Source organism: Erythrolamprus reginae, chromosome 5, assembly GCF_031021105.1.
Source record: "Erythrolamprus reginae isolate rEryReg1 chromosome 5, rEryReg1.hap1, whole genome shotgun sequence".
Lineage (NCBI taxonomy): Eukaryota > Metazoa > Chordata > Lepidosauria > Squamata > Dipsadidae > Erythrolamprus > Erythrolamprus reginae.
The window spans coordinates 94,685,401-94,706,954 of NC_091954.1; the positions used below are offsets into that span (position 1 = coordinate 94,685,401).

Genomic DNA, 21,554 nt, shown 5'->3' on the forward strand with positions numbered 1-21,554 from the left:
CGCCAACATCAGGCCACCACCGATACATCGGTTCCCTTCCTGGGATTTATCGTTGGTACTTCATGCCTTAACGGGTCCTCCATTCGAACCGTTTCGCCATATATCGCTCAGAATGTTAACACTCAAGACTGCCTTCTTGGTGGCGATCACATCTGCCAGGAGGGTCTCTGAGATTGCAGCTTTCTCTACCAGAGAGGACCTCTGTAGGTTTCACCCTGATAGAATTGTATTGAGACTGGACCCAGCCTTTCTTCCTAAAATCAACTCTACCTTTCACAGGGCACAGGAGATAGTGTTACCAGACTTCTGTAGCCATGGGACTCACCCTTCGGAGCTGCGGTGGCATAAGCTCGATGTGCGACGAGCTTTGAAGATTTATATCCGCAGGACTCAGGAATTCAGGATTTCGGAGGCCTTATTCGTCTCCTTTGCAACTAGAACTTTGGGCACCAGGGTCTCTTCTAGGACAATAAGCCGTTGGTTGTGTGATTGCATCAGGGAGGCTTACCGATCTAAGGGATCACCTGTTCCACAGGGACTTACTGAACATTCCACACGCAGTACGGCTACTACAGCGGCCTGGAGGACCCAGGCTTCACTAGAAGACATTTGTAGGGCGGCCACTTGGGCGGCTCCGTCCTCTTTTGTCAGACACTATCGAATTGACTCCTTTGCTTCCGCGGAAGCAGCTTTTGGGAGGAGGGTTTTACAGCGGGTGTGTTCCTTTTCAGAGCCCCCGGTCCGACCTTCTCCCTCCCTTGGTTAATATCTTGGGTATATCCCATCCTGGACTCTCCTTGCAAGTGCATTGGGGAAGGACCGTTGAAACTTACCTGAACGGTCTTCTCGATGCACTGCAAGGAGAGTCCAGACCCGCCCGAATTCGGGACCGGGGTTACTGTTGGAAGGTTGTGTTTGCTTTCTGATATTTCTGGTTATCTTGCATGTTTTAATAAAGTTTGTTAGTTTTACTGCTCCTTCGTTTCTTTTAGACTGGAGGGCTAAGGGGGCAGTGCCTCCCTAATATTTAAATTAAACTCAGTCCCGACCAATCAGATTGAGAATTACCCATCCTGGACTCTCCTTGCAGTGCATCGAGAAGACCGTTCAGGTAAGTTTCAACGGTCCTTTCAGTGAATGTATTCTAACATTTGTTCAATCATGAAGGAGAAAGATGGGCTGGTAAAGAAAGGAACTATAGTTAGTGCAATAATTCCCATGCATTAGGGGTTTTTTTCATATTCAAAATGACAACGTGGTCCAAACCTTGAATAACTGTAGAGCACGGGTGTCAAATTCCCCTCGTCATGTTGCTGTCATGTGACATTTCATGATTTCCCCCCCCCCCATTTTCTTTCACAGAGCTTTCGCTGGGTGTGATACATCCAGCCCGGGGAGCATCAATTTGACACCCCTGCTCTAGAGAAAAGCCCTGAAGTTATCTGAGGATAGGCATAGCCCTGGAGCCTCAAATTGTTTTCCGCTGTTTTTGAGATAAAAGTCCTAATGTTTATGCGCTCTTGAATAAAATGTTTGGGAGCAAACCCACAATTCTGTGTATTTCCCGGTACTTGCTTCCTCAGAAGCATAAAGTGACAGGCCTGAGAATATTTCTGCCATAAATGTATATGTTGGAGGAAAAAAATAGTAGTTGGTACTACAGTAGTCCCTCACCTATCGCTGGTGTTACGTTCCAGACCTGGCCGCGATAGGTGAAATCCGCGATGGGGAATTTATCGACTGATAGTACTTATTTAAGTATTTATATTGTAATTGTTTGGTAAGTTTTCATTGTTTCAAGTGTTTATAAACCCTTCTCACACAGTATTTATTTTAGATACAGTATTTAAATACAGTATTTACAATTTTAGATTTTTTTTATTTATTTTTTTTGAAAAACCTGCCGATTGAGTTCGGCGGGCTGTTTAAATCTGCCGATCGGCTTCCTCAGAAACCCGCGATGAAGTGAAGCCGCAGTAGGTGAAGCGCGGTATAGCGAGGGACTACTGTATTTGGCATTGGTAGTTTTGACTGGTACCATAGTAAGTAGGCTGTTGTTAGTAAGAAGGAAAAGGGCCCAGTATTTGCTTTGAATTTTATCACTGAGTGATGGGATAAAAGATGAAGAGGGTTGCCTCATAGATAGAAATAAAGTATGAAGTGGCCCAACATGCTCGTGCAGCACCAAATCTGCTCTTAAATTGGTTTAGGCAAAAGAAGTTAAAGTAAAAAAACGCTTTCTACCCTTGTTTCTTTTTTATTTCAAAGGTTATGCAAGTCTCATGAAAACAACTCTATGTTCTCATCTTCTTGGGGTTGTGGGAGGCGGTTGGGATGGGTTTCATTTTGCCAGGAGATGTAATGCAAAGTACGTCATAGCCAAGTGAAATCCAAGGCAACACCTTCATGCAAAATGTGTCTTATCTCCCGTCTACATCTGTGAACCCTAAGCTGAGACAAGTTAGAAAGATTGAAGACAAAAGCATTTCAATTTGGATTTCCTCCATTTTTTTCAGGCGTGTTATTACTATGCTATTCTACACTTGTTTCTTCATGTTCTACATTATTAGTGGTTTTACTGAATTTTCTTTAGCTGTGATGTTCTTTTAGATCTTTTATGACTTGTGAAGTTTAAGTCCCATAATTGATTGATTGATTGATTGATTGATTGATTAGATTTATATGCCACCCCTCTGCGGGGACTCGGGCCAGCATCATAGTTGACTCACGTGTCGACCTTGAACTGAACCTGCCACAAGCCATTTTCCTGGTTCAGTGTTGTCACACTGTATGGGAGAGGGGAGGTGGTTGAAATATATTACTATAGATTATATGTTGACATATTAATATAGTACAGCATAGAGCTTTCTCATGAGAACCAGGGTCATCTCCTGGGCAATGGAGGAAGAAGGAGACGGATACATGAGAAGCCCGCCAACCTAATTGGCCAATGTGACTAATGACACTGGGGTGAAGGGATAATTACTGGTTTTAACTATACCATAACTGTGGGAAAAGTCAGAGTTGGCTTTCCTTCAAAGTGTGCTGATGTGATTTACCTAATAAAGAAGTTATTTGAGGGACTGCTTGGCCTCAGAGTTCCGACATGCTTGGGTTTGTTAGTCAGAACGTTTAGACTCAGCATGGCTGGCTTGGGAATTCTGGGAGTTGAAGTTCACAAAGGGCCATAGTTCCCCACTCCTAGACTATGAAGGGGTGTTCTAGACCAGTATTTTTCAACCAGTGTGCCGCGGCACACTAGTGTGCCGTGAGACATGGTCAGGTATGCCGCGAAGCTCAGAGAGAGAAAGAAAGAAAAAGAAAAAGAAAAAGCAAGAGAGAGAAAGCAAGCAAGTAAGAGAGAAAGAAAACAAGAGAGAGAAAGAGAGAGAGAAAGAAAGAGAGAGAGAAAAAGAAAGAGAACGAGAGAGAGAAAGAAAGAGAGAGAGAGAAAGAGAGACAGAGACAGAGGGAGGGAAGGTGGGAGAGAGAAAGACAGAGGGAGGTAGGGAGGAAGAGAGAAAGAGCAAAAAAGAGGAAGGAAGGGAGAAAGAGGGATGGAAAAAGAGGAAAAAAAGAGGAAGGAAGAGAAAGAGGGAGAGAGAGAGAAATAGAGCGAAAGGGAGGAAGAGAGAGAGAGAGAATTTTTTGTCCAAACTTTTTTTAGCGCCCCCCCCCCCCCCAATGTGCCCCATGGTTTTGTAAATGTAAAAAATGTGCCACGGCTTAAAAAAGGTTGAAAATCACTGTTCTAGAGTCTAGACTATAAATCTTAGCAAGCTTAATTTCTGGAAGAAGAAAGTAAACACTTTTTTTCTCTTTAGCCTACTAAAACTAAATGTGCGCTAACATTAATGCATCGAACACACACCCACATTTTAAAGTAATCAATAATCTTATAGTATAAATGTATTAAATGTATAAATAAAAGACTAAACTAACTCCTTGGTCTTTCCTATCCCAAGATGATTCTTCTGTTCAGTTGTTTCACTTTAAAAGGGAGGGAGGGGAATGTTTCTGTTGTGTTTCTATGCAATAACCTCGCTTTCTCCATTTCTCTCTTCAGACATGCTGAAAGTCAGCAGAAGCATATGACTGAGAAAATGCCAACAAAATAAAATGGGAAGCCATCCAACTAAAAAACAGACTAGAACTTTGTTACTTCTGTGGTTGTACAAACACTGATGTTCCATACTTGGCACACGAGAAAATCAGTGTTAGCCATTGATTCTGGGCACAATCTGCCAAGCACCAGGAATCCTGCACGAACCCCTCCTTAAAACAATGGTGGATGCACTAGAGTGCTTGGTGAATTGCTCCCTGCTATCTGAAGCTTTATGTCCAGTGACTGGCCTAATTGCTTTTTTTAATTTATTTGCTGTTGGTTTAAGTTGTTTTTTTTACTTGTGCCACTAAATATTGGACATTTCAATAACCTTACTGTAGAGCAAAATGTACAATACTTATAAACATTGCAAACATGAAAAGAAGGAGGAAGATAGTTTAACTTTTAATTTTGTTTATTTGGAGACATTTAAGTTAAAACAATATTTTACCATTGACTACTTTTTATCATTTCACTGTAGTTTTAAACAAATGAGACTGTAATTTGAAGGTGCTATACAAGTAAAAGAAAAAAAACATACATGCCTGCCTCGTAGTGAACTTGTAGCTTTCAGTAATATATATATAAATATATATATTTTACTCAGTTTTCAACATTTTGTGAATGTTGACTACCGAAAGTTCATTTTTAGATGTGCTATTTAACATGCAGTTGGGTTGAAAGAGTTACCTTGAAAGTTTTTTGTATAAATATGTAAAATAAAAACTAAAAATTTCTTTCATACGATGCCTTCTTGTTGATTAGTGAAACAAATGGTACACATTTCACTATATATGAAATCCTATTATTTTCATTACTAGAATAAATGTCTGTGCACTTGTCTATCATTTTAAACATTTGCATTTTGTTACACTTCATTCATTGAACATACACAATGTTAGGAAAATTGATAGGTTTAAACTTAGGGAACAAAATATATTGTAAGCCGAATAATTTAAGGAATATTGCTACTTAACTATATAAATTTTGAATTTATGGCACACTTGATAGGGCAGCTTTTATAAATGATTTATAGAGCTTTATAAGACATTATAACTGATAACACTGATTACTAATACATAACAAATATGCATGAACCATAGCAGTATTACAGGAAATATTGTATGCATAATACTTACGAGGATTGCCCAGAAAGTAATGCACCACATTTTTTTCTCAGCCTACAGTAATGGTACAAATGCGAAACTTTAGATATACTGTACATTATTTGAATTGTCAGGAGTGCGTGTGTAAATTTTGCATTTTTTCAGACAGATAGCGCAGTGAATGGCGTATGTAAGTGATGTACATTACAAGCAGTGTGTCATCATTGAATTTATCACTGCGGAGAGAGAAACTGTTGGGAACATTCACAAACATTTGTGTACAGTTTATGGAGAATCTGCAGTTGACAGAAGTACGGTTAGTCGCTGGGCACAGAGGGTGAGGCCATTAGAAGAGCAGAACAGAAGAACACAGGGTGAGGCCATTAGAAGATGGAGTGGAACCAACAGAGCATACACGCCCTTGTGTCTCGCTGGAAGAAGACCATAGAACGGGACGGAGATTACGTGGAAAAATAGGGAGTGTAGAAGACAGTGTAGAGCATCATTCTTTCTTGTGAGTAAGTTTCATTGTGTTCAATAAATAATTGTTGAAGGAAAAAATGTGGTGCGTTACTTTCTGGGCGACCCTCGTAATACGTCTCAAGAAACAACAAATAAATGAAAAACTGCTGGTGACATTCTACCATATTTTAACTTACTGCACCTGCGTATGGTTTGTCAATTGCACAGTGGCAGATAGGACAGCACTCCAAAGGATTAATGTCACTGCCCAGAGGATCATTGGTTGCCCTCTCCCCTCTTTGGAAGAGCTTTATAGCTCTCCTTTCCTTAAGAAAGTTCAAAACATTCTTAAATATCCATCTCATCCTGCAAAATATCCTAAATTTTTTTTTTAAATAGCTGAAAATAAAATGGCACATGCGCACTGCATGTGCGGTGCAAAGAAATGCATGCACAGAAGAAGAAAAATTAAAATCCCCCCCAATTTTTTTTTAAAAAAGATTGTGCCCATGGACCGGCACCCACCTATCTGGTTTCATGATTTCATTGTGAGGTCACCAGCGGGTCACTACCGGTTTGGCGAACTGATCCACACTGGGAGGAACCCACCTCTGTGGCAGATGGTACAGGATAATAAAAACAAGGACAAAGAGGCTAAGAAACAGCTTCTGTCCCAGGACAGTAACTATATTGAATTCTACCGTATACTGCAATATTAATGCAATATCGGGTTTTCAGTTCAATTGTATAGAATGTGAAGGATGCGTGTGTTTTATTTTGATAATGTACACCAAAGGTGGCATTCAATTTCATTGCAATGACAGTAAAGTAAACAAAAATAAAATAACTAAAGGGGAAAAAAAGAAAAAATAGTGGGGGTAGGGGAAAAGAAGAGGAAAAAACTAGAGAAAAATTCAAAATGAAATACAAAGAAAAAGAAAAAAATTAAAGTGATGAGCTGTTGAAAGATGTTCATTACTTTTCTTAAATATAAAAGTCTTAATTGTGTATTCAATCATTACAATTTATTTATTGTAAGGTTTATACTTTTATACTTCCGTAATTATAGAGCTGGTCCACAATTTATGTCATTTGTGTTTTTGGTCTTCACTGTTATAATTTTGCTGCTTGTACGCAGACTTTGTGATGGGGTTTATGCTATGCAGTTTTTCTGCTACAGATATCTCTCCCTCTGCAGACTCAGACAGCTTTCTCCTTGCTGGACATCTCTTCCCTTCTGGATTTTTATGGAGGCAAGAACTCCATCTACCGACTACTACGTATGATTGTTGGACTGTGAGTTTCCCTGTAGCCTGTTCCCTCAGCTCTGATTAAGAGCCAGAAGAAAGTATTGGTTGCTTGGGTGTGAATGGAAGAGACCCCTTAACCAACTGGTGAGATCAATAGGGGACGGATCCTTATACTGTATATATGAGTGTTGTGAGTGTGTTTGTAAGTGGAATGAGGATCTGGAGGATAAGTGGTAGCAGCAGTAATGGTTAAGCAGCTATACCCAGACAGGTAGGTAAGCTTTGGTTATGACCTATAAAGCCCTTCATAGCACCGGATCAGATTATCTCCGGGACCGCCTTCTGCCGCACGAATCCCAGCGACCAGTTAGGTCCCACAGAGTTGGCCGTCTCCGGGTCCCTTCGACTAAACGACGTTGTTTGGCGAGACCCAGGGGAAGAGCCTTCTCTGTGGCAGCCCCGGCCCTCTGGAACCAACTCCCCCCAGACATTAGAATTGCCCCCACCCTCCTCCCCTTTCGTAAGCTTAAAACCCACCTCTGCCGTCAGGCATCGGGGAACTGAGATATTCTTTCCCCCTAGGCCTCTACAATTTATGCATGGTATGTTTGCATGTATGTTTGGTTTTATAAATAAGGGTTTTTAAATTGTTTTAGTATTGGATTGTTACATGCTGTTTTTATCACTGTTGTTAGCCGTCCCGAGTCCACAGAGAGGGGTGGTATACAAATCCAATAAATAAATAAATTAAATTTAGATAGATAGATGATAGATAGATAGATAGATAGATGATAGATAGATAGATAGATAGATAGATAGATAGATGATAGATAGATAGATAGATAGATAGATAGATAGATAGATAGATAGATAGATAGATAGATATACAAAAGCGGCCTTATGGAAGAGGAGGTTGGAGACCAGTCATCTTCCTTATGACCTCAACCTTTCTACTACCCAGAGGCAGTACAGAACCATCCACAATCTGAGGACAGTACTTCTATTAGTTATGCAACATTTTGCAATCTTGATTGGCTACTTTCCACCAGAAAACATGGCTGGATTGGAACTCACAATAAACAAAAGTAATAGCATATTCTCATCATAAGTTTGGGAAGTCATCATTGCTCTGACTCTGAAGGACTTGGTGCTCTCTGAACTTGCTTGCACACTTTACCCACCTAGGTAACTTCGGTGGCAGTGAGTATGGTGTTTGCTCCCTATTTATATAAGTAGGTTGCCATGCCTGTTGATAGGGGTGTGGTTTTCTCCTTGGTGATCTGGGTATTGTTTTCTGTTTGGTTGTTTATCTAGTGTAAATTCCTTTTTATCTGGATATTGATTGGAGAAGAGGATGTATTCTGGTCTTTTTGTTTCCTTCTTAGCTTTATTATTGCCTGTTTGTGTGCAAATGTGGTTTATCTCTATGTGTCTATTGACATGGCTGATGTGTCTGACTGCCAAGCTTCCAGGAATTCTTTTGGATATAGCTTGGTCTAGGTCAGTGATGGTGAACCTATGGCACGGGTGCCACAGGTGGCACGCAGAGCCATATCTGTTGGCACACAAGCTGATGCCCGAACTCAGCTCCAACATGCATGTGTGTGCCGGCCAGCTGATTTTTGGCTTACACAGAGGCTCTGGGAGGGCGTTTTTGGCTTCCAGAGATCCTCCAGGGGAATGCGGGATAGTGTTTTTACCCAGGGAAGCCTTTGGAGCCTGGGGAGGGCGAAACACAAGCCTACTGGGCCTACCAGGTGTTGTGGTTGGCTCTGGCCTAGCTCCTGCCCCAGGGAATGGGGAAGTGGATGGAGGGGAAAATTCAACAAGTCACAGGCCTATGTTATTGCCGACAGAATCAGTTCAGAGTTTAGTTTCCTCGGATGAAGAAGAAGGTGGGAATGACTCGGCAGGGGAGGGCTTGGCGCACAGCCCAGGCAGTCAATCTCCCTTATCTTCCATTGATTCAGATGATGACGTTTTGGACCCACGCAAGCGCAGAATTATGCATAGAAAAGACCAAGTAAGATCATATTACAGGAAATAAGTGAGGCCACCTGTGTTTGGGTGGGGCTCCAGTAATTAGGGCATATTTAGCAGCATGTGGGTTTGGCCATTGTGGAAGAATATCTGATCGCAGTTCGTCAAGAATCCTGTGTTGTCTGGACTTCTTGCTTTTTCACGCCTTGGAAAACAAAGCAGAGCAACGTGTGTGTGTGTGTGTGTGTGTGTGTGTGTGTGTGTGTTTCACTTCATTGGAAGAAGAAGGGGTGTGAAGTTTCTTCACAGCTGCTAAGTACTTAATGACTGCTTAAGGGAAATTGTACAGACTACCTGGTTGTTTTGGGACGAGTGCTCTTTACAATACAAAAAGAGTGCTTAGTTTATTTTGAATTTTGTGATAAAGAACATTGTTTTGAATTTTCAAACGTGTGTGTCTGAAATTTGTACCCTTGAATTTTCGGGAGGCTCCTATCAGAGAGCCCGGCAGAACACCAGAAGTTGAGAAAAAGGGGAAACATGGGCTTCCAGAGGGCCTTTGGGGGCTGGGGGAAGCTGTTTTTGCCTTCCCAAGGCATTGAATTATGGGCATGAGCACTCATGCATGCGTGATAGAGTGCGCACGTACGCTTTTGACACCCGAGGGGAAAAAGGTTCGCCATCACTGGTCTAGGTCAATGATGTCTAAACTTTTTTTCCTTGGGTGCCGAAAGCGTAAACGTGATAGTGCATGTGCACATGCCCACACCCATAATGCAATCCCCTCCCGCACGCACCCCACCACCACATTCATGCATGCATGACCCACCCGCTTCCCTGCTGCCGCCCCCCATGCATGAACACAGGACACACACACCCCTTTCAGAACCCCATTTTCAGCCTAGTAGGCCTCCATGAAGCCTCCAGAGGCCAGAAATGGCCCGTATCCAGATTTACGGTAGGCCCATTTTTTAGCCCTCGCAAGGCTCCAGAGGCTTTCCAGGAGCCTAGGGAGGCCGAAAACAACCTCCCCCAGCCCTCCTGAGGCTATAGCCCATTTCCAGACTTCCAGAAGGCCTGATTTTCACCCTCCTGAGCTTCCACACGAGCCCTGTACTTACCTGGCATCCAGAACGGGCCGTGTGGAGACTCCTGGCAGGAGAGGCATGGGCGGGGCCAGCTAAAAATCATCTGGCTGGGGCACGCACATGTGTGCTGAAGCTGACTTAAGGCAACAGCTCACATGCCCACAGAGATGGCTCCACATGCCACCTGTGGCCCAGGTGCTATAGGTTCGCCATCATGGGTCCAGGTTGCTGCAGATTCCCAGTTGAAACCATGATCAATCTTATACCACGTGTGGTGAGATTAAAGGGTTTTCATTGTGCATGTTCATGGATGCGTTCTGCAAGTCTTTTGTCTGTGTGTCTACATAGCGGCTGTTACAGTCCTGATATGTTGTTAGTCAGGCTGTATGTTACATAATCAGGCAACGTGCAAGCAGATAACCAAACTCTGGGAGCATCAAGTTCTCCACAGTTAGAGCATTGATGGTTCCCCAAATGTTTGATGCAGTACTTTTACTTTTGTTTATTGTGAGTTCCAGCCACAACACAGTACACAATGTACAAATCCAATATTAAAAAAACAAATTAAATCCCTTATCATAAAAATTAATCACACGACCCAAGCAAACCATACAGAAATCATAATAGCTAAGGAGAATATCAACTTCCCCAAGCCTGGTGACATAGGTGGATTTTTTGGAGCTTGCGAAAGGCAAGGAGGGTGGGGGAAGTTCTAATCTCCGGGGGGAGTTGATTCCAGAGGTCCGAGGCCGCCACAGAGAACGCTCTTCCCCTTGGTCCCGCCAGATGGCATTGCTTAGTCGACAGGTCCCAGAGAAGGCCAGCTCTGTGGGACCTAACTGGTTGCTGGGATTCGTGCGGCAGAAGACAGTCCCGAAGGTATTCTGGTCCGATGCCAGGTAGCGCTTTATAGGTCATAACCAACACATTGAATTGTAACCGGAAACTGACCAGCAGCCCTGCAGGCTGTGGAGTGTTGATGAGACATGGGCATATCTGGGGAAGCCCATGATTGCTCTCGCAGCTGCATTCTGCACGATCTGAAGTTTCTGAACACTTTTCAAAGGTAGCCCCATGTAGAGAGCGTTACAGTAGTCGAAACTCGAGGTGATGAGGGCATGAGTGACTGTGAGCAGTGATTCCTGGTCCAAATAAAATCTTAACCGTGCAAGCGTCCTTGCGTGAAATTTTGCTTCAGGCACATGCGCAGAAGCGATGTCTCACACAGGGCACACGCACATGTGTCGGGTGCGCACGCGCCCACGCCGGCCTTGGGACCCCAGTGCCAGTAGGAAAAGTTAACTGATTCCCTTCACTGCTTAACTACCACTCTGGTTTTAAAGCATTACTTGAAATGACATTTTTGGTCTTTTTGCTGAAAGAAGAAAAATGAAACTGCAATTTTAAGCTTTTCATTTCTCTTGAAAATGAAAGGAAAGTAGAGGCACATGTTCAGCAATTTACAGGCATTGCACAGAAAATATGAGTCAAAACCGCAACAAGTAATTCATAGGACCCAGTGTAACTTTCTCACTTCCTCCTGGCAATTGAAGCAAATGAGAGGGGAAGAGGTTCGTTTGCTCTCTACACCTACAGAAATTAATATTGGGAAAAACATGCTATAGACAGACATTCGTAAATGTCAGGGAATTCAAACATTGCATTATTGGGCAATATCTTAAATACTGACGAGTGACGATCTATTAATTTTATGCCCGACAATACATTATCCCTAAATGATGGGGGGAAAATCTCTTTTGGTTTCTCTTCCCTGTACCCTGGTAAAGGCTAGTTCATACAACTGTCAACCTTTTTTTTTTTTGGATTCAGCTTTTTGACACATTTCACTTGCCCGGTGAAAGAAAGTGCCACCCCAATTGCAATTGGCACGTGAGGAAACCTGTATTTAGTTAACCTGTGGGGATTGAAATATTGTAGTTTTACTCTCTTTGAGTTACTTGAATCTGACCTTGTAGACTGTTGGCCATAAAGCTAGCATAGGGCAAAGTCTCGCATGCCCTCGGATATCGCTCCACGTGCCATCATTGGGCTAGGAAGTAAGTTGGTAGGATAGTAGATTTCAGTGAGTAACACCAGGGGTCCTCAAACTTTTTACACAGGGGGCCAGTTCACTGCCCCTCGGCTGTTGGAGGGTCGGACTATTAAAAAAAACCTATGAACAAATCCCTATGCACACAGCACATACCTTATCTTAAAGTAAAAAACAAAATGGGAATGTACTATTTAGAGGGGGGGGAAGAAGTCTGAAATTCATATATGTTTATGTTTTGTTTTTAATTTTCTTTTGTTGACATCTGATTGGCTATACAAGGTTTTCTTGGCTTATGGAAAAATGTATAAAGAAAGAAGGAAGCACTTTGACATAATGGTTAATAAGTTAGAAAAATAATTGGTGTACTTTTTGGAGGAACATTAAGGAGGGAATTTAATTTAAAAAATGAATGTTAACTGGATGACAAGATTAGAAAAAAAAACCTTTTGCAACTTTTTTGATGATTGATATTAGTTACTAACAAAATACCACATTTTATTCATAGAAAATTAGATGGTACATGGTATTGTTTGAATGTATGTTAAGAGAAAAATAAAAAAAATTACCCCCCCCAAAACAGTCCTTCCTTCCTCTGTCCTTCCATTTCTCCTTCCTTCCTTCCTTCCTTCCTTCCTTCCTTCCTTCCTTCCTTCCTTCCTTCCTTCCTTCCTTCCTTCCTTCTGTTGTGATTCAGCCTGAGGCTCCTCAGGGAACGGCTGGAACTCTGCCAGATCCATGCTCAGAGGGGGAGGACGATGAACAGGAGGGGGAGGACCAGGCAGAAGAGGAAGAGGAGGGAGAGCAGCCTGAGACCCCCGGGGGGGGGCTCTCCCCAGCGAGTAGCCTGGATTCATTAGATGAAGATGCCTAGGCTATCATAGATATGAGGCAGAGACAGGCAGCCCAAAGAAGGGGCCAATTAGCAAGGTATTTCCATCCCTGAATTGGTAACAGCTGGGTTTGGGTGTGGTTCTCCTCAGCAGGGTTGAAAAGGCAGGCCCGCCCTTACTGTATTGTGGAGAGTTATCTATTGGGAGTCCTGTGACCTTGCTTCGATTCTTGGCGTCTCTGATCCTGGCTTGTGGCTTCGAAGGCTGAAGACTTGGGGGAGGCGTGGGTTTTATTATCTCCAGTGTTGTTTTTGCCAGCAAGAATCCTGTTTTATTGCCTGGCCGTCGTGAAACCTCTGTGAAGCTTCATAACGTTCCTGTCTGTAAGAACAGTTTTTGTTATCTGTGTTTGCTTTCAAATATATAAACTGCCTTTGCTTTTTACCAGTGTGTCTGGCTACTCTTTTTAGTTGGTGTTGGCGTCTGGGGGGACCCAGACAGAACACCTTCCTTCCTTCCTTCCTTCCTCCCTTCCTCCCTCCCTCCCTTCCTTCTTTCCCTCCTTCATTTCTCTCCACTTCTCTTTCCCTTTTCTTTCTTTCTTGCTCTCTTTTTCCTGTGCTCCTGTCAATCACCAGCGGGCCGGATAAATGGCCTCAGCGGGCCGCATGCGGCCCACGGGCCATAGTTTGGGGACCACTGAGTAACACGTTCAACTGTGCATCTGAGTGGTGGCTCAGCATTTATTGGCCCTCCCTCCCTAAGAGAAAATACAACTCTGCCGTGTTTACCTTTCTGAGCCCTTATTCTTCATCCGTGAGAAGGCCTACCTATATTACACGTGGTTAACTTAAAAACAGAAGTTTTGATTTCAGTTGTGGTTGTAAGTCGAGGACTGCCTATATTCCCTAGGTGTCTCTAGCTCAACTTCCTCCTTTTTTTCCAGAAGGCAAACCCAGCATGGACATTTAAGATGTGTAGACATCAACTCCCAGAATTCCCCAGCCAGCCTGGGGAATTCTGGGAGTTGATGTCTACACTTCTTTAAATTGCTGAGGTTGAGAAGCACGCCTCTAAACTGATACTGCATAGCTCATTTTCCTAAACTTAAATTTGTGCTTGAATTTCTAGGGATCAAACTGCTTTCTCTCATCATCTTCCAAGTATTCTTTCAGAGATGTGAATCTAAATGCATTAGTGGTTTCCAAAGGTTTCAGTACAATAAGCTGCTTAATAAACTCAAAAGTAAGCTTGGTGAAAGCAATCCTGGTTTATAATCACTGTGTCTTCCCCTGGTCTTTTCCACTATTACCTCCTGGAGTTTCTTCTCAACTTTGGTTCTTCCAAACATTTGTGGACCACGAGAGGAAAACACCAAGCTTTTTGGGGTGCGGGGGAGAGACTTCGTAAAATGACAGCTCTAATATTAAACTAAGCTGGCAAAGTTGGTACAATAAATCTAAGCCAACATGAAATCAATTGAATTGGTTACCTCATCTGATTTTTATCTGGTTTGAAAAAGATACCGTAAGTATCCATTTGCGTCACTAATTTCAATAAAGGCATGCTAGAACCAAGATGATTCTGTAATGAAACCACAATTAGCACAGCTCTGGTTTTTATTCCGCAGATGCCCAAATTATTCCATAGAATATATTCTCTCTTCTGGATGCTCTCAATAACCATTTCGGTTTCTTGGATTTTATGTTGGAAATCTGCTGATTGCAACCACAGTATAGTTTCTTCTCAGGAAACACATTGTGTGGTTGCTGTGGGCTTCTCTTTTAGAGTTCTTAATGCACATTCAAAACACATGATTTTCAGTAAGTGCCTTGTGCATTGATCTTGTAGTAAGAGTTGTCAGACTTTTACATAGCTGGAATCTTGAATACGATTGATTGATTGATTGATTGATTGATTATGTACTATCAAGTTGTTTGGACTTCTAACGACTACATAGGCTGAATGCAATAGCTATCTGTCTGTCTGTCTATCCATCTATCTATCTTATATCTATCTGTCTATATCTCTCTAGGTATCATGTATCTTTCATCTATCATCTAGCCACTTATGACTACATGACAGTAACTTTGTTGTTTGTATCTTTCTGATTTTTATTGACTATTTCCTAATGTGATTTGATTGCTTATTTATACCCTGACTATCATTAAATATTGTACCTTATGATTCCTGACAAATATATCTTTTCTTTTGTTTAGAGCATATGCACCAAGACAAATTCCTTTTGTGTCTAATCACACTTGGCAATAAAAAAAAAATTATTTATTTCTTTCTATCTGTATATCTATCTATCCATCATCTATATTTATTTATTTATCTATTCTGTCTATCTGTCTATCTAACCAAGTTTGTATGACCATCTATCTCACAAAAGTGATTCTGAATTATTATTATTATTTATTGGATTTGTATGCCGCCCCTCTCCGCAGACTCGGGGCAGCTAACAGCAATGATAAAAAACAACATGTAACAATCCAATTTAATAAAACAACTAAAAACCCTTATTATAAAAAACCAAACATACACATAAACATACCATGCATAACTTGTAATGGCCTAGGGGAAGGAATATCTTAACTCCCCCATGCCTGGCGACAAAGGTGGGTCTTGAGTAATTTGCGAAAGACAAGGAGGGTGGGGGCCGTTCTAATCTCTGGGGGGAGTTGATTCCAGAGGGCCGGGGCAGCCACAGAGAAGGCTTTTCCCCTGGGGCCCACCAAACAACATTGTTTAGTCGACGGGACCCAGAGAAGGCCAACTCTGAATGGCATACAAACCTTATTTTAACAAAATCCAATAAATATATTAAAACATTCATTATTAAAAGCTATAAACAAAAACAGGATATAATATAACTAGATCTAATCTGATTAACTAGGCCCCATTTTAAAGTCCATTTCAGATTTCCATATGAACATGTTCATGTACAGACAATTTATAATTGCCTAAAAATATACATGGTGCCCCTGCATGTTTTGTGGCAAAGTGTTAAGGAAAAATATTTGTCAGTCCTCCTGGCCCACACTGATATCCTTCAAGAGATTATTTGTTTTGGTGAGTGAATCAAATAAAAATAGGATATACTGTAGTTTATATTTCTTTTTAGAATTGCTATTTCCTACGCCTTTATTTCTTTATATAACCACTATCTCCCGCGTCTATCATTTTGGCATTCATCCTGATCTATTGCTGGCAACTCCATAAAATTATCTAAGCAGAACTGAATATTCTAGAACAATGAGTTCTTTTTTTCTTCAGTCTTAAAAAGAAAACCAGAAAGACTGTAAGTATTGAGAATGAATTCCCAGAGAACTCTTTTCATGAAAAGCCTGGAAGCCCAAATGAATTTTTTCTCTGTACACCAAAAATAAACTTTCCTATTTTTCATAAGAAGATATACCAGAAAGAGCATACAAAATTCTTGGGCCATAATAATAATAATAATAATAATAATAATAATAATAATAATAATAATAAATAATAATAAATAATAAATTAATTAATTACATTTGTATGCTGCCCCTCTCCGAGGACTCAGGACGGCTCACAAGAACATAAAGAGTATACAAATCCAATTTTAAAATATAATTTAAAACCCTTATAATAAAATAAAATAATCACACAACCAATCAAACCATACACCAGCCTTGACAATTGGTTTCCCCATTCCTGGCGGCAAAGATGAGGTTTTAAAAACTTACAAAAGGCGAGGAGGGTGGGGGCAGCCCTAATCTCTGGGGGGAGTTGGTTCCAGAGGGCTGGGGCCACCACAAAAAAGACTCTCCCCCTGGGTCCCACCAGACGACCCAGAGGAGGCCAACTCTGTGGGACCTAATCGGCCGCTGTGATTCGTGCGGTAGAAGGCAGTCTCAGAGGTATTCTGGTCCGATGCCATGTAGGGCTTTGTAGGTCATAACTAACACTTTGAATTGTGACCGGAAATTGATCGGCAGCTAGTGCAGGCTGCAGAGTGTTGTTGAGACATGGGCATATCTGGGGAGGCCCACGATTGCTCTTGCGGCCACATTCTGCACGATCTGAAGTTTCTGAACACTCTTCAAAGGTAGCCCCATGTAGAGAGCATTGCAGTAGTCGAACCTTGAGATGATGAGGGCATGGGTGACTGTGAGCAGTGACTCACAGTCCAAATAGGGTCGCAACTGGTGCATCAGGCGAACCTGGGCAAACGCCCTCCTCGGCACAGCTGAAAGATGGTGCTCTAATGTTAGCTGTGGATTGAAGAGGACGCCCAAGTTGCGGACCCTCTCTGAAGGGGTCAATAATTCCCCCCCCAGGGTGATGGATGGACAGATGGAATTGTCCTTGGGAGACAAAACCCACAGCCACTCTGTCTTGTCAGGGTTGAGTTTGAGCCTGTTGACATCCATCCAGACCCCAACAGCCTCCAGGCACCGGCACATCATTTCCACTGCTTCACTGACTGGACATGGGGTGGAGATGTACAGCTGGGTATCATCAGCGTACTGATGATACCTCACCCCATGCCCTTGGATGATCTCACCCAGCGGTTTCATGTAGATATTGAATAGCAGGGGGGATAGGACCGACCCCTGAGGCACCCCACAAGGGAGTAACCTAGAGGTCGACCTCTGGCCCCCCCACTAACACTGACTGCGACCTACCGGAGAGGTAGGAGGAGAACCACTGCAACAGTACCCCCCACTCCCAACCCCTCCAGCTGGCACAGAAGGATACCATGGTCGATGGTATCAAAAGCTGCTGAGAAGTCGAGAAGCACCAGGACAGAGGACAAGGCCCGGGCCCGCCAGAGGTCATCCATCAGCGCAACGAAAGCAGTTTACGTACTGTAGTTGGGCCTGAATCTACACAGTTCATTGTAGAAGAAACTGTATAATTAGCAAGATATGACTATAGGACTGCATGATTGTATGGCATAGTTCTAAGAACTGTTTTGAAAACTATATTCAAAGAGTGCTCATCCAAACTACCTTATCACATTTAACTAATGTTAAATGGAATGCCATGAACTTCAATGATACAGCAATCTACTTTTTTTTGTTAATAAGGTAGAGAAAGTAGTGAAGCAATGCTGATCATCTGCAAATTAGCTTATCATCTTATTTGCAGATGATACAAAATTGGGTGAGCTCGTTAATATTCTAGAAGGCAGAAGCAAAACATAAAATAATCTTGATAGTTTAGAGAAGAAAGCTAAAAATAACAGAATGAATGTTAACAGAAACAAAAGCAAACCTTTTTTTCCGACTTAGGTAAATGTGATAAAATGCTTAACAATTTGTAACATTTACTCCAATCTATTAACTTAAGAGAAAACTGGTATAAAATGTTTTACTGGATGCCATACAACTGCCCCTATAATTGCCAAAATAGATAAACTATACAGGAATAAATGTTGGAAATGCTACAAGATAGAAGAAACTCTATCTCGTATGATAGACATGCAGAAAGTATTGGAAACTCATCACCATTCATAATTTCTTTAAAAAATGTTTGAAATGAAACTCAATGCTTTTTACTAGGCTTATTCATAATCATTTTTAAAAATGCTAGAATGTATTAAATACTCACAATTGTTATGGCCAACTTGGTAAAACAGTGGGGAAAAGCATAGCCCTAGTGATTTTTGAATGGGAAATTAAACTTGGCATTTACACAGCAATGATGTAATTAACAATGTACATACGAAGTAGAAGTTTTATTAAGTTCAAACAGGAATGGCTTTCATATTCTATTTCCATATATATTATTTATATTATGTTTTCAGCAAGCAAATATAGTGTCTAGAATTTATGTTAATGAATATTATAAATCAATTGGAACAAAAAGAGAGAGTCGCAAATTTAATACCTTTCTATACTATTTTAGTAGGTTTCCTTCCTTCCTTCTCTTTCCCCTTCCCCCTCCCTCTCTCCCTTCTCCCACCCTCCTTCCTTCCTTCCTTCCTTCTCTCCCTCCCTCCCTCCCTTCTCCTTCTATACTTGGGCACTAAGCTCAAAGGTGTTTTTTTTTTCAGATCCCAAAACAACTCAGTGGACTTTCCCTTTCATCATTTATCTTTTATTAATGTTATACTGAGCATTAATTGTTATAACTTCAGAAATTTTCTTATCTACTTATTGATATAATCTTTTCTGAAATTGTACTGATACAGGAATACAAATACCTGACCCAAAAAACATGTATGGATGAAAAAAGCATGGAATTCAAAGGAAATAATAATTCTATTCCTTGGGACTCAACAGGATAGTTTGTTAGAGCAGGGGTCTCCAATCCCCAAGTCCGTGGATTGGCACTGGGCCGAAGCATGTCAGAAACCAGGCCACACAAACAAGTGAAGGCTCATCTATGGGATGCAGGCAGCACATGAAACAATGCCCTCTATAGACCACAGAAAAACCTCACTCCACAAAACTGGTTCCCGTTGCCCAAAAGGTTGGAGGCCGCTGCCCCAGAGGTTCTGAGAAAGGAAGGAAATAGCACTCCAAACCAAATGGTAACTTTTTTTAATCAGTTTCATCAGTTTCCTCCTTTCCCTTGTTTCTTCAGTATTTAGGGCACTGATACTTTCTATTTTTTTAAAAAAAATGCTTCTGATGTGAGTATACAAAGGAAGTTACCTAAGGAAATGATGTTTACTAGGTGTTGTGATTCAGCCTGCGGCTCCTCAGGGACCGGCTGCGTCTCTGCTGGATCCATGCCCAGAGGAGGAGGACAGTGAACAGGAGGGGGAGGACCAGGCAGACGGGGGAGAGGAAAGTCAGGAAGAGGAGGAGGTAGAGCAGCCTGAGAGCCCCGGGGGGGGGGCTCTCCCCAGCTAGTAGCCTGGACTCATTGGATGAAGACGCACAGGCTATAATTGACATGAGACAGGGACGTGCAGCTCAGAGACGGACCAATTAGAAAGGTATTGGCATCACTGAATTGGCCACAGCTGGGTTTGGGTGTGGTTCTCCTCAGCAGGGTTTAAAAGGCAGGCCCGCCCTTGCAGCCTTGTGGAGCGTTATCAACTGGAAGTTCTGTGACCCTGCTTCGCTTCTCAGCATCTCTGATCTTGGCTTGTGGCCTAGACGTCTGGAAGACTTGGGGGAGGCGTGGGTTTTGTTATCTCCAGCGTTGTTTTTGACAGCAAGAATCCTGTTTTCTTTCATGGCCTTCGTGAAACCTCTGTGAAGTTCCAGCGTGTTCCTGTCTGTAAGAACAGTTTCTGTTACCTGTGTTTGCTTTGAATTATATAAACTGCCTTTGCTTTTTACCAGTGTGTCTGGATTCTCTTTTTGGTTGGTGTTGGCTTCTGGAGGGACCCAGACAGAACACTAGGCAAGAAAAGTAAGAGTACAGTACACATTTAGATAGGAGAAGAAAATTGCACAAGTACAAATCATTTGTGTGGAATAGTCTTCGGATTCCCACCCTAGGTAGAGGACTGGATTAAAAGACAACTGTTCTGGCCCAGCGCCGAAGCCCCAAATAATTACTCAACATACACAAACTTACACTCATGGTTTGTTTTTAGAAAATAAGTGTGGAGACTCCTTGAGCCCCAAGCACAAAAAGCATACTTTAATGTACAAATAGTTCAAAGAGAACGAAGGCAAAGAATAACAAGGAAGTCCGGTTATCTCACTGAGTCTTCAAGATCTGGCAAAGTTCCTAGAAATTAGTTCTTGAAAACATCCAAGCCAACTAAAACAAACAAATTAGAGTCACTGAGCAAAGTATGAACAGACAAGCTTTCTCAAAACTTCTTAGGAAACACAGAAGTCCAGATTCAAATCACAATACAGGCTGAAAAACACAGAGGTTAAATATTTGGAAACTATTCAGGCAAATATCAAGATTCCTGGTACAAGACTTCTTGACTTACGATGCAAGTCACGATTCAAGGTGAAAGATTCAAGAGTAGTGTTGTTCCCAGCAATTAGCCTCAGCAGGCTTAAAAGACTTAAGTAGTCTCAGGATGTGGCCAATTAGCCTTCTAATAGACCGTTTAGGAACCCCAAGCCCAAAAAGCATACTTTAACGTACAAATAGTTCAAAGAGAACGAAGGCAAAGAATAACAAGGAAGTCTGGTTCTACTCTCTACTCTCTACTCTCAAGTAGACCTTGCTGTCTCTACGTAGTTTTACTCTCGAGTAGGCCTCCACCAGAGTAAGCCTTACTGCATTTCGGTAGTTACTGCATGCTCTTGCGTTCAGGCAAAGGAGTAGGTCTCTTTTTCCTCAGCCCTGCCAAGAGGCACTGCAGGTTTCCCAGAGGATCTGGCTTCACAGACTGATAGACAGTCCACAACAACAACCAACCAGAGTCTTTTCAAATCTATGATTCTATGATTCTGCTTTGGTTAGATCTCACTGTTTTTAATGTCCAATTTTGAGCATCACTCAAATTGCAGATGCTCAAATTTTGGATCTGGAGGATATTCCAAATATCAGTAGTTTTAAGATTGAAGGTTAAATTCTGGTAAGAAGAATTGAAGAAATTAGGTATGATTAGCCATGGGTGGGATATAATTGTTGTTTTGAACTGCTATGTAACACTTTAAAAGACTAGTGCATGCTGCGTCTTCCTGAACTGAAAGTATTTAGGAAGAGGATGTTTGGTTTACCATAATTTTGATTCTTGGATATATATAGTACATCCAAAATAGCAATAGTA

At 41.8% G+C, this 21,554-nt stretch overlaps 1 protein-coding gene and 1 long non-coding RNA gene across 13 annotated transcripts in view; one reads left to right on the forward strand and one right to left on the reverse strand.

The window, feature by feature from the left end:
- The window catches only part of SCHIP1 (schwannomin interacting protein 1), a 560,589-nt gene extending 555,742 nt beyond the window's left edge, over window positions 1–4,847 (forward strand). For all 11 annotated transcript variants that reach the window (XM_070753548.1, XM_070753546.1, XM_070753552.1 and 8 more), the window contains one exon: window positions 4,067–4,847. Coding sequence is in view for 8 of the 11 variants with exons in the window: in XM_070753546.1 (XP_070609647.1) it covers window positions 4,067–4,118 (52 nt within the window). In the remaining 3 variants the exon portion in view is untranslated. The remainder of the gene's footprint in view (window positions 1–4,066) is intronic.
- LOC139168134 (uncharacterized) overlaps window positions 1–21,554 on the reverse strand; it is a 103,402-nt gene that overhangs the window by 47,093 nt on the left and 34,755 nt on the right. The gene's annotated exons all lie outside the window — the stretch shown is intronic.